The 13,203-nt window shown below is 49.6% G+C and overlaps 1 protein-coding gene across 13 annotated transcripts in view; it reads left to right on the top strand.

Moving 5' to 3' along the window:
• RAPGEF4 (Rap guanine nucleotide exchange factor 4) overlaps window positions 1–13,203 on the top strand; it is a 326,097-nt gene that overhangs the window by 243,357 nt on the left and 69,537 nt on the right. For all 13 annotated transcript variants that reach the window (XM_002712290.6, XM_070070679.2, XM_089328145.1 and 10 more), the window contains one exon: window positions 11,981–12,065. In XM_002712290.6, the coding sequence (XP_002712336.2) occupies window positions 11,981–12,065 (85 nt within the window). The remainder of the gene's footprint in view (window positions 1–11,980; window positions 12,066–13,203) is intronic.

The raw sequence follows: 13,203 nt of genomic DNA, 5'->3' as shown, positions 1-13,203 counted from the left end.
GGGGTCCATTATAAGATTATCTCAAGTTTCTAAGAAATTTTATTACTAAAATCAATCTGTTCGTTGTTGGAAATTTGGAAACCACCAAAAAGAGTTAAAGAAGAATAAATAACACCTGCAGTCACATGGCCCGGAGATAATTACTGCTAATTTTTGGTGCCTCTCCCTCTGGCTGTTCTTCAGTTCTTAATGTTTTATGATTAAGAATGCATCGGGGCATTCTCCCTTAAACTTAGATCTTCTGGGATTTTTTTAAAGAGATTTTTTTATTTATTTGAGAGGTAAAGTTACAGACAGAGAGAGGGAGAAATAGAGAGAAAATCTTCCATCCGCTGGTTCACTCCCCCAAATATCTGCATTGGCCAGAGCTAGGCAAATCAAGAGCCAGGAGCCACTTCCAGGTCTCCCATGCAGGTGCGGGGACCCAAGCACTTGGTCCATCTTCCACCTCTTTCCCAGGCCATAAGCAGAGAGCTGGATTGGAAGTGGAGCAGCCAGGACTGAACTGGTGCCCATGTGGGATGCTGACACTGCAGGAGGAGGCTTAGCCTACTATGCCACAGTGCCGGCCCCCAACCTGGGATTTTTTAAATAGGTACTGAGTAATCTATCCTCTGAATGCCCCCTTAATGCATTCAGTGTGTGATTCGTGGAGGTTTAGATTGAGTCTCAAGCCCTTCCTATTGTTAGGAGCAGCAAAGTCTTATTTCAGTTCTCTTCTTCCCAGAACAAAGAGCGAGCTCCTAGCCTGGCAGGCACAGGGGTAGGAGTGGGGCCAGAAAGATGCTGGGAGAGTTCCTGCAGGGAAGCTGTTTCCCGTGGAGGAGCTGGCAGGCCAGCAGCACCGTGCATGTGGCTGCAGAGTCTCAGGCCAAGGTCAGGTGGGGGGGATCTGCTATTTCGTCTGTGCACCTTGGACCTTATTTCATGGTTGTTTGGGGGCACCACTGGGAAGTGTTAAAGGGAGGTGTAGTGTGGGCAGCTCCCCTGCTAACCATGAAAAATGGACAGGGGAAGCCAAGACCAAATTAAGAATAAAATAAATCACATTTTGAGAATTTAATTATAGCATTTGAGATACATGCATTTGACCAAAGATCCTACTAAAAAGAAAGTTCAGAGAAAGAGAAAGTAGAACTGAGTACAAGAACCCTGGGTTCTAGTCTTCCCAGTTTACCAGTTAGCCTTCCAATTCCCCAGGCTGCAAATCTCATCAGCTATAAAGTGCATTTAATAAGAACGACTTGCCTTCTCCCTATTTCACAAGGTGATTATAAGTGGAAACACAGATGCGATTGTGTTTAATCACACCAACATCTGTTGAGTACATGTACACTAACGACTGTGCTCAACAGTTATTTAATTCAGTTCTTTCAATAAAATGTGGTTAACTCATATTATCCCCATTTTATGGATTAAAAAGCAAAAATTTAGGCTAAGTCAGCTGCCTGTGGTTATCCAGAAAGTGATGGGCTTGGGATTTCACCCAGTTCTGACTCCTGAGTTGTGTCTCTTACTGTGCCCTGGCACCTGCCGTGGTCCAAGAAGAATTCAGACTAGCTTTATGCTTTGGGCACTTAAGAAAGATGTTTTGGAATCTGTTTTAAAAATAAATAATACAGGCTGGCGCCGTGGCTCACTAGGCTAATCCTCCGCCTTGCGGCGCCGGCACACCGGGTTCTAGTCCGGTCGGGGCACCGGTTCTGTCCCGGTGCCCCTCTTCCAGGCCAGTTCTCTGCTGTGGCCAGGGAGTGCAGTGGAGGATGGCCCAAGTACTTGGGCCCTGCACCCCATGGGAGACCAGGAGAAGTACCTGGCTCCTGCCATCGGATCAGCGCGGTGCGCCGGCTGCAGCGCGCCGGCCGCGGTGGCCACTGGAGGGTGAACCAGCGGCAAAGGAAGACCTTTCTCTCTGTCTTTCTCTCTCACTGTCCACTCTGCCTGTCAAAAATAAAAAAAAAAAATTAAAAAAAAGAAGAAAAACAAATAATACAGGCAAACCTCATCTCATTAAATTATTATCACAGAGACCTGAATGCAGTACAAGTGTACAGGACTTAGGGAAAAAGATATTTTTGTGTGTGTGTAGGAAACACCCAGAAATGCCACTCACACATAATGAGTTATGATAGTTATGAGCAGGTTTTTGGCATAGAGGGTAAAGACGCTGCGTGAGACACCTACATCCCATATTGGAGTCCTTCGTTAGAGTTCCGGCTCTGGCTCCTGACCCCTGGCCCCAGCTTCTTGCTAATGCAGACCCTGGGGGGCAGCTGTTATGGCTCAGGTACGTGGGTTCCTGTCACCAACACGGGAGACCTGGATTGCATTCCTGACTCCGGCTTTGACCCCTCGGTCGTTGGGGGCATTTGAGGAGTTAACCAGTGGATATGATCTCTGTCTCTCTCCACCCCTCAAACAATAATAATTTATTTTTCTTGAAGGAGTGATATGCTTCTTCTTCTTCTTCTTCTTTTTTTTTTTTTTTTTTTTTTGATAGGCAGAGTGGACAGTGAGAGAGAGAGACAGAGAGAAAGGTCTTCCTTTGCCGTTGGTTCACCTCCAATGGCCACCACGGCTGGTGCACTGCAGCCGGCGCACCGCGCTGATCCGATGGCAGGAGCCAGGTACTTCTCCTGGTCTCCCATGGGGTGCAGGGCCCAAGTACTTGGGCCATCCTCCACTGCACTCCCTGGCCACAGCAGAGAGCTGGCCTGGAAGAGGGGCAACCGGGACAGAATCCGGCGCCCCGACCGGGACTAGAACCCGGTGTGCCGGCGCCGCAAGGTGGAGGATTAGCCTAGTGAGCCGCAGCACCGGCCGTGATATGCTTCTGACATCTGTAATTCTTTTATATTTATATTATATATTGAGTTCCACTAGGTATTAACCAACTGGCCATATAAGTTAGTTTTAAAATCCATTTTCAAAGGTGATTCTGCAGTAAGTACATTTATATAGAAAACTATATACTTTATAGTTTTAATTGCCTTATGACCAGTGTTGTCAGATCAAATATAGGATGCCTGGTTAAATTCAGATTCTGTAGGAACAACAAATGATTTTTTAAAAGTATTTATTTTATTTGAAAGAGTTAAAGAGAGAGAGAGAGTGAGAGAGAAAGGTCTTCCATCTGCTGGTTCACTGACCAGATGGCCACAATGACTAGAACTGAGCCAATCTGAAGCCAGGAGCTTCTTCCAGATCTTCCAGATGGGGGCAAGAGCCCAAGGACTTGGGCCATCTTCCACTGCTTTCCCAGGCCATAGCAGAGAGCTGGATCAGAAGTGGAGCAGCCAGGACTCACCAGCGCCCAAATGGGATGCCAGCACTATAGGCAGCAGCCCCAACAAATGATTTTTGAAATGAGTATGCTTCACAATGTCTTAGTTTTGTTTTGCTAAATGTGGCACTTGACTTAAGATAACTAATCTGCTTCTTTTCACAATTTCCTTGAAAAGGTACTGGAAAATTTACTGCATAGAAACTGCTGACATCCCATGGCCCCAGGAGGAGCCAGTTTACTCCACATCAATTCTCTACCCAGAAGCACAAACACCCTTTAATAACCAACATTTGAATGGCACTATATGGGTATAGTGAGCAGACAGTCATCACCCCTTTGAACTCTGTAAGCTAAGTAGGACTCATTATGGTCCATTATGGAGAGAAGCAGAAATTAAGTTTCATGGATGCCAAATACCTTTCTTAGCATCACACCCCGCAGTATTATGTGGCCACACCAGAAACTGGTCCAAATCGTACTGCAAGTCCAATTTCCTTTCTTCCTTTCTTCTTCATCGACAATATTCTTTCCTCTTCTCTAGTCCCCCTCTGGTAGATTTACTCAGTAATCACTGACCTGACCAAAGACATGGACGATCTATCTGTCTCTTCTTGATTAAGAACTGCCTCTTTGCAAGGAGAAGTTAGTGGTGCATCTTTGCAACAGCTCCTCGAAAGTGTTCGCATTTCTTCTCTCACACATGTGCCTCATACTCAACAGTAGGTGGTCACACCTTCTGACTGTCCTCAACTTGCTGCTTGGGAGTTTTAAAGGAAAATAGTAATGGTCCCATTGACAGCATTTACTTGGAAACTTCTAGAATACCCATTACTTGCTAGAAGACTATATCGTGTGTTGGGTTTCTCAACACAATCGCACATCGCTGGAAGAACACTCAGGGCTCAGAGTCACTGCATTACCCCGTGCCCTGCTGGGGATGACTTCACTTCTCACAGTGTTCCACTGCCTTTCCTTTTTTCTGCTGTTGTAAACTGTGTTCCTTTCAATTTCATAGAGAAGCCAAGGCTTTGTGGCAGAACCAGGAAATACCTACTTGCACCTGGTAGACATCACATGTCCCCTTCTGGGTTAGAAATAAGGTGAGGGGTCATGGTGTGCCAGGGAGCTGGGCAGACAGACATTCTAGGTGTCCAGTCATCAGGATCCTGGAATTTCTCTGATACTTAAGAAGCATGGGAAAGAGAAATGCCTGGGAAGTGACAAAAGAAAAAATAAATGCAACACTTGGCTGATTTTGCTAGACAAGAACATGGCAACCCGGCAAAGTTTCTTTTACTGGAAATGAATTGAGTTGTTACGCAGGTCTTGAGTTTCAAGAAAGGTCTGAGTTGGAGATATGACTTACAAGTAGGAGACCCAGATGCATTACTATGAAGTCTTGCATCAAAATAAAAGCATCCTCCCTCTCCCCACCCCATCCCCAAAAAGAAAGCAAGCCTTTTTTTTTTTTTTTTTTTTTTTTAATGTCCAACCTTGACCATGGCTTATGTAGGTTCTCTGTAACGTAGACTTCTCTGGCCATGGCCCCATGTCCCAGGGTCTGCGGCGCATCAGGTGCAGTGGAGCCAGGCTATTTGCTTGGCTCCCTGCGTAGCCGCTTGGCAGCTGAGATGACTGCTCGGTTCCTCCACGTTCCAGGAACGCAGGCGCTGTGACTCTGACCTTGATAAATTCCTTGATACACTGTGTCTACCAGCAGCTTCCAATACCACCTGAGCCCTCCCCTCCTTTAATGTGTAAGCTGCTCTCCCGGCCTTCCCCGGTTATTATCTCGTCTGTAAGCAGACATCGCTGCTGCAGCACCTCCCCTGCAGAAACTAGGCCTTTCCCCAGCGGGGTCCCACAAATCCACATCAATGTGGCACCGGCGGGCTTGTGAAGAAGCAGGGAGGCCTCATCTCTCTCCCTGTGACATCCGGAGAAGGACAGGTAAACAGGTGCGCTCCACAGAGTCCATTCACTCTCGGCCTCACAGGCTCCTCTCATGCGGGTCCCCGGAGGGCTGTGCTCTGGCCGGGCCACACTGCGCCCCTTGCCCTGGAGTGCTGAATGGCCTTCATTGCCCAGGACCCTCTCATTGCTGTTTAGACAGGCTGGGGGCTGGTGTTTACGATCACGTCTCCATCGGCTCCCTGTCACCAGAGCGTGAAAGCTGCTTGATGCTACTGTTGGCCCAGAGAAACCGGCCTTTAGAAGGCGGCTTTGTTCCGTGATGGTGGCAGGGGATGCTCCGTTTTAGATGGCGTCCATCAGGTCCTTTTGGGGTGAGCAGAGAGGAGGGGAGAGGGGAGCACCTTTCCTGAGATGCTGGAAGGCACAGCAGCCCCGAGCTATGGCCTTGGAAGGGCTGGGCTCCTGACTGTCCTCGCTGCCACAAACACTGGGACCCACCCTGGGCTGGGGGAGGGACTCACATCTGGGCCAGGCTGACTTCTGCTCCACATGGCCTCCTCCTCGTGGGCGTTTGTGGGCTTATCCTGTGAGGCCCACACTGTCGGGATGATGGGGCAACGGCGTTCTTTGAGAAGAAGCACTAGAGACAAGTTTCGGTGAACATGTCCATTTGCTAACAGTCAGGCACAGGCTTTTACGGGGCAGGCAAAGAGGGGAGTAGCTAGTTCAGGGCAGCACTAATTCTATTGGATAAAGCCAATAATGGCACCTCTACTCTTCTCCAATGAGCTTGAAGGTCATGTAGCCTATGTAGCCTTCCAGATGGTCCTTATGGGTCTGGGCCACGCCTGGGACCTGTTTACCTGGTTGACAATTACAAGGCCCCTCAACAGGAAGTGAGGGTAGGGGAAATGTTCCTGGGGCCCCCGCTGCCTGCCAGCAGTTCAGGTCATGTGTGGCTCAGTGTGCTGAATCCCCGACCAGGGTCTTTCCTTGGAGGCATGGGCTGCCCTGCCCTCTTAACCTCCTGCATGGGCTAGGCAGGCAGTCTCCCAGCCAGGCACAGGATCACCCACAGATGTTGACATCCCTGGGGCCAGGGTCCTGGTTCCTCTCAGGACCGCTGTGGTGACTTGCCTAACTCTCAATCAGCTCGTGCTTTAAGCCATCTCTTCATGCCTCCCAGTCCTGGCTTCTGTCACCTCATTACAACAGCACTGCCAGGCTCTTTGCTTCCTGGGTGGGTTGTCCCACAGCAACAGCCATGTGATGATAGTCACCACCCGAGACCACAGCATCTGCTGTATGTCGCTGGGTTTTCCATTCTCCCCTTTCATTTGGAATGGCCTGGAAGACTCAGCAACTGGAACTGTTTGAGGCTTTGTTCTATTACATGTTATTTCCAACAGCACCCACAGCCTCCTCCCCTAGGGCATCAGGGAAGTCTCCCCCAGGGTGGGCTCAGAGGACCATTGGTTTCTGTGCAGATGAAGCTGCCATGCCCCTGGCAGAGCACCCCTGCTGGCACTGGGGGGACGCCCCTCCAGTGAGGCCTGTTTCCTAGTGGGCTGCACTTTAGGAGTCCCTAGCCTCCTGCTAGTTGCTGAGATAAAGTGGATTTTCCAGAAACAGAGGGAGCCCACTGGCGCACTTCGCTCCTGGGCCACTGCAGCCCCCTCCATCCCCTGTGTGCCCATGGGGAGCCAGGTGTGCAGAGGCTCCGGCCTGCTTCTCTTGCAGGTTCCCGTACTAGTCCAGAGAGCCCTCCCTGGGCGTCTGTGGGAGAGCACAGGTCTCAGGCTTTCAACCTCTGCCCTGTGTGCTGCTCAGTGTGGGGGGTGTGGAGAGGAGGGGTGACTGCCCAAGCCCACCTGAGTGAAACGGCCTCTGGGAACCCCCTCAGGCATCGCCCTCTCCTGCCCTTCATGCTTGCTGGGCCCCAGTCTGTCTCCCCAGTGATGCGGTTTTTCTCTGTGGGTGCTGAACTGTGGTTCTTTCCAGTTTTACCTCACAGACATTCTATTCTGCTCTGATTCTATTCCATTCCATTCCATTCCATTCCATTCCATTCCATTCTGCTTTCTTTCATCCAAGACTTCCTGTACTTTCTGGTGTTCTAGAAGTACTCATTGGCTCCTTTAGGTGGTAGCGGTGGAGATGGTGCTTTGTTTTCTGGTGCTGTTTGAGTGTTAGAATAGCTTTTCCATCAGACCCACAGCACAGCAGAGCAAACAGGCCCATCTCACCAGGTGCTGCTGGTTGAACTTGAATGATCACCTGCACCAGGGCATACTAGACTGGTAACCTCTATCAGTCTACTGGTATGAAAGGAGCAGAAATCCTCAGGCAAGTGTACTTGTCCCATGCCTCCGTGGGACTTGCCCTGAAAGACAAATGTCATCATTTCACCCCGCTCCCCCTCTGTTTGTACAATCTGCCATGTGTCCTGTATGAAAACCGAGTGGTGCTGGGGACTCCTCGTGCTAACTGGCAGTAGGAAGGACAGTAGGACATCAGCTCCCACTTCCCATGGCCCACAGAACAATAGCTGGTCCCTGCTACTGCCACCTTCGCCCTTGGGCAGACCCTGAAATCAGCATGGATTGTGTTCATTCATCCAATGCAGCCCTGTCACACACCCACCCTGAGACTGCCTTCCTGCATTAGTGCTGTCTTTCCAGTGTATTCAATGACGTATGCATGTCAAGTCATGGTTCCCATTCTTCTGCTGCAGAAACAAAGCATTAGACCAATTGGGAAGCTAGAAAATTGCTTATTTAGATCTGCAGTCTCGTTTCTACTTCCAATCCGGAGCCCTTGGCACTACCAGATATTGCTTCTCTGGAGAGAGGAGCAGTTGAGCTTCTATACCTAAGCAAATAACATTGGCCAGAACAGCAGGACCACGTGCCATGGAAGAAGAGAGGCTGGCAAGCTGACCTAGGAGTGAGGATATATCTGACTGGACTTGAGGCAGAGACAGCCCAGGCAAGGAGAGGAGCAGCCAGATGTCCTGGAGGCAGGAGACGCAGAATGTGTGAGGAATGGAGAGATGCCCAGCCTGGCTGGAACACAGAATGTGGCTGTCCGGAAAAGAGTGGAAAGAGGGACCCTGGGCGAGGCTGCAGATATAGATCCAGATCTGGTCTTAAAGAGCTTTGTGTGGAGACAAGGAGGGCCTCTGGATAGACTGAGCTCGTGGTACTTGTGGGTTGTGGGTGTGTAGGAAAAGATGGCCAGAAAGCCATTGGGGCTCAGGAAGAAGGGCCATATGGAAAGAAAGCATTAGGTCTTGTCATTATATAGATGGAAGTTGGGTTTTTCCCCTGAGGAGAGGAGAACAAAGCCTTGAGGCAGGGCATAAAGCAAGAGGTGGACAGAAGAGCAACAAACGGAAACACATGCCGAGAACTGTTTGGAAAAGCAGGCAGTGAGCTGGGAGGGCAGGCAGCGTGGGGGAGAGGAGAGCTTCGGGCAGCACCAAGTGGCGCAGGGCGGTGCGTCAACTGAGCATGTTTCACACGTAGCTTGAACATTGCCATCTTGGCCTCATGCTGTGGCGCAGGTCCTGAGACTCACTGTAAAGGCTCCAAAGTCAGCCTGGAACCATGACATCACATGTTTAGTATATTGCATTGAGTGCCTGACTGTTCCTCCTCATGTTTTAAATACAGGATGAAATGTCATTATTTTTAAGACAGTGAGATTTGCAGATTCTACAGGTAGTGCTTTTTTAAAACCAAGACAGAGTTCATACTGATATTATATAAACACTCCTGAACTCACAGAAATCTGCTCACGAAGATCCCATCTTTGGATCTGTCAAGATTTTAGAGCCAAATTCTAAGCCTTTCCTTTCCCCTTTGCTAAGCCTTTCTTTTCTTTTTCCCCTCCTTCTGTGACCGCCCGCCCAGGGGAGGTGAGAAGGAGACTTGGTGACTGTTTTCTCTTTGAGCCAAGCTGATGTCAAGTAGCAAGAACAGCAGGGCTGCTCCTTGTGCGAAAGAGCCGTAATCCTATTATGCCCACCTTGAGACGTACGTGTGAGAGGCCTAGGTGGATGGAGGTGATTCGGTTGACTTTTAAATCCCCAAGGGTCCCGATTTCAAAATCCCTGTGTCCGAGTCAAGAGGCAGATTAGGCCTCTCGCTAAGAAGGCCTGACCCCTTGGAGGCCCAGCGGTGCAGCCTTTCTTCCGAGTCTTTGTGGGTCCCACCCTGGCGGGGCTCCACCATGAACCACTGGACTGGTGTGCAGTTCCGGCCTCCAGTGGAGACCCTTAGCAGGAGGTGGCCTGGCGGGCCTCTCCCAGGTTGTCTTTGTGCAGTCAGGATTAGGAGATGTCTCCTCTGTCGCCTGTGTGAGAGGAGGGGTCCTATTCCTTTGCTCACGCCTCAGCCGCCCCTGTGAAAGCAAAGTGCACCGTTTCCTTCCTGCAGCCCTCCCAAGGGGCCTGCTGTCTCCCCACAGGCTAATAGGGTTGCAAAGTCTGTAATCCAGTTAGCGCCCTTAGACTATTTCCAGCGCAGTTTTGACTCCTGGGAGCACTGACCTAGTCGTTGACTGTGTTTCAGATGCAATTTGCTGGGCAGATTACCATAGTTTTTTGAAGGTTGGTTAACCTCTGCAAGACTTTGGGTTTTGAGTAACACTTTGCTGGAGTTTGTTTTACTTGCACAAATAGATAGATAGATGCCTTCACATGTACCACCTCCTTCAGCTCTAATGGTGTCTCTCAGGAAGGTGCTATCCTCCACGGTGGGGGGAGACTAAGACTCCGATGTCACCCAGGTGGTGAGCGGTGTTGCGAATTTGACCGCCAGTGTTCTGTTCACTATGCCAAGACTCCCTGAATTTATTTAACCTAAAACTACATTTTAAATTGTAATATAGGGGGCAGGTAATTGGTCTAGCAGTTAAGATGCTACTTGAGATGCCCATGTCCAAAATCAGAATGCCTAGATTCGAGTCCCAGCTCTGCTTCCAGTACTAGCTTCTTTTTTTTTTTTTTTTTTTTTTTTTTTTTTTTTTGACAGGCAGAGGACAGTGAGAGAGAGAGACAGAGAGAAAGGTCTTCCTTTTGCCGTTGGTTCACCCTCCAATGGCCGCCGCGGCCGGCACGCTGCGGCCGGCGCACCGCGCTGATCCGATGGCAGGAGCCAGGTACTTATCCTGGTCTCTCATGGGGTGCAGGGTCCAAGGACTTGGGCCATCCTCCACTGCACTCCCAGGCCACAGCAGAGAGCTGGCCTGGAAGAGGGGCAACCAGAACAGAATCCGGAGCCCTGACCGGGACTAGAACCCGGCGTGCCGGCGCCGCAAGGTGGAGGATTAGCCTAGTGAGCCGCAGCACTGACCACTAGCTTCCTATTAACACAGGCCCTGGCAGGCTCAGGTAGTTGGGCCCCTGCACCCACCTGGGAGACCAGGATTGCATTCCTGACTCCTAGCTTTGGCCTGACTCAGTCCTGGCCAGTACAGGCATCTGGCAGTGAGCCAGCAGATAAGAGCGCTCCGTCTTTCTGTCTGCATGCTTTGTCTCTCTGTGTCTCTCTACCTCTCAAATAAAAATAACAGTAAAATGAGGTTTTTATAAAGGACACTTCCCTTTTAAAAGGTTATAATACTGAAATACCATTAGTAAGTCACTAAGATTTAAATGTCTAACATATAGTAGCATTGAATAATGCCATCAGTTGTTGCTATTTTAGGACAAAATGCTCAAAGAAGACTGGTCATGTACGAAGTGTGGTGTGTACCACAGCAGGTGGCTGGGAGTCCATACAGCTTCTCTGTACATGTACAGACTGCTTCTCAGCTAACTCCCTAGCATCCTCAGAATTAATAACCCATTTGGTCTTAAGTTTCAAAAACATATTAAGGCTCCTTATATTGCACAAAGCAGCAAAGTCCCAATTACTGGCCCATTAACAAAAGTAAACACTCTGTGACTTCAAAATAATTGCAGACACAAAAGACGGTTGGAATCACACAGCCTTCTTACGCCAAACGTGTCCATAACACCCCATTCCGCATTTCTGAAAAACATATTGCTGGATAGTAATCTTATAATAAGCTTTAAAATTAAAAAACCTCACATAAATAGTTTTATGGAGAGAGGTGGTGCAGGGAGCGAGTTTGGGAAATGTGGGTACAAACCTTCATCTTTCCCTTTCTTCCTAATCCAGGAGCCACTGTGTGCCTTCTCCTCCTCTTGCGCCCTCCCCTCCGCAGGGCCACGTAAGGCACTGTGGAGACTGCAGACGTCCTGTGCTCTGAAAGAAGTGTGTTACGTAACCCAAAACAGTGGTGCCCACAGCATCGTTAGTCTGTGAGGCTAACAGATCACACGGGACCCCAGGGAGTTTAGATCAGTGGTCAAGTTGGTTAAACCAATGGTTTTTAAATGGCGTGAAAAGACAAGTTGTGTCATTATTGATCGAGGTGTAATGAGAAACAGCCTTTTAGGTGGGTCCTCTACAAAGTGAGAACTTAGGCAGCCAGCTGCCCTGTGGAGGGAGCGGCTCAGCCCCCTGAGGCTGGAAGGGGAGCGTCCTGTGCCCGCTGGGTTTCTTCTCCCATACCCTTCCACCAAGGAACACATTCGTTTCACAAATCCCTTCAGGAACGATGATGTCACAATCTCTCCCTCTGCCAGTATCCTTTTATGTGGAAGAAATCCCTGAACATGTCACTGACCCCTGAATTGATTTCCATATGTGAAACTTTTTGATTGCCTTTTTTTTTTCATTACATCCTCCTTACATTTTTTCTTTGTAGACCTGGCCAGAGGACTGTGGATGACCTAGAGATTATCTATGAAGAGCTCCTTCACATTAAAGCCTTATCCCACCTCTCCACCACGGTGAGTTGTCTCAGCTGGCCATGTGCAGGGCACTTTGAATTAAATGCACTGTTTTTAAAAAAAAATTTATTTATTTGAAAGTCAGAGTTGCACAGAGAGAGGAGAGGCAGAGAGAGAGAGAGGTCTTGCATCCAATGGTTCACTCCCCAGATGGCCGCAATGGCCGGCTGGAGCTGTGCTGATCCAAGGCCAGGAGCTTCTTCTGGGTCTCCCACATGGGTGCAGGGGCCCAAGGACTTCTGTCATCTTCTACTGCTTTCCCAGGCCACAGCAGAGAGCTGGATCAGAAGAGGAGCAGCCGGGATGCTGGTGCTTCAGGCCAGGGCATTAACCAACTGCACCATAACGCTGGCCTCTAAATGCACTCTTAGGACTGGAGAGGATACTGTGGTATGGAAGGCAGGAATGCTGAGATCCACCTCCTAAATCCTCACACTCTGTCTTCTGAGAGGCCACGGAAGTTACGCCCAGCAAGAGTCACCAGAAGGGACTCGGGCGTTATCTCATTATTAGCAGTTGCCTGTGTGCCTTAGCCCTCAAAGCCGTCTGATTTGAGTGGGGCTGGAACGTGTGCTCCTCCCGACAACCTGACCGTGGGGATCCGGGACTTGGGAGCAGCTCAGTAGCCCTCCTGTGACATATGGAGCCTGGAGGGAGATGGAGAGAACTCCAGATGTCCTGCCACGACCCTAGAGGACAGCTCCACACAGGTTTGCTGCCATATTGAGAAAGGAAGCAGATGTCACTTCCGATCGGTGAAGGCACCATAGCGTTTCTCACTATTAAGGGGGGAAAAGGGCGTAATGGCTGCATCTGATGCCAGACTTTGCCCTGATTGCCTTTTTTAGCTTTGGCTTACAGATTGGGATAGCAATATGTGCTTGCATGGGCATGTGATCTCCTGGCAACACAGGCTCGAGTGTGCTAGTAATTTGAGAAGGATGAGGAAGTATTTTGAATTTTCTTAGATGATATACTAAGGGCCCTAAGCTATCCCTACACAGAGCGATAGAGCTATCATTTGGGACTCTAATTTGGAATGTTAAAAACTTTTGGAATGGGCCGGCGCCGCGGCTCACCAGGCTAATCCTCCGCCTGCGGCACCGGCACACCAGGTTCTAGTCCCGGTCGGGGCGCC

The sequence above is a fragment of the Oryctolagus cuniculus genome, chromosome 3 (assembly GCF_051225735.1).
Source record: "Oryctolagus cuniculus isolate XC-2025 breed Fujian yellow rabbit chromosome 3, ASM5122573v1, whole genome shotgun sequence".
Taxonomy (NCBI): domain Eukaryota; kingdom Metazoa; phylum Chordata; class Mammalia; order Lagomorpha; family Leporidae; genus Oryctolagus; species Oryctolagus cuniculus.
This window is presented reverse-complemented; position numbering and strand designations above follow the sequence as displayed.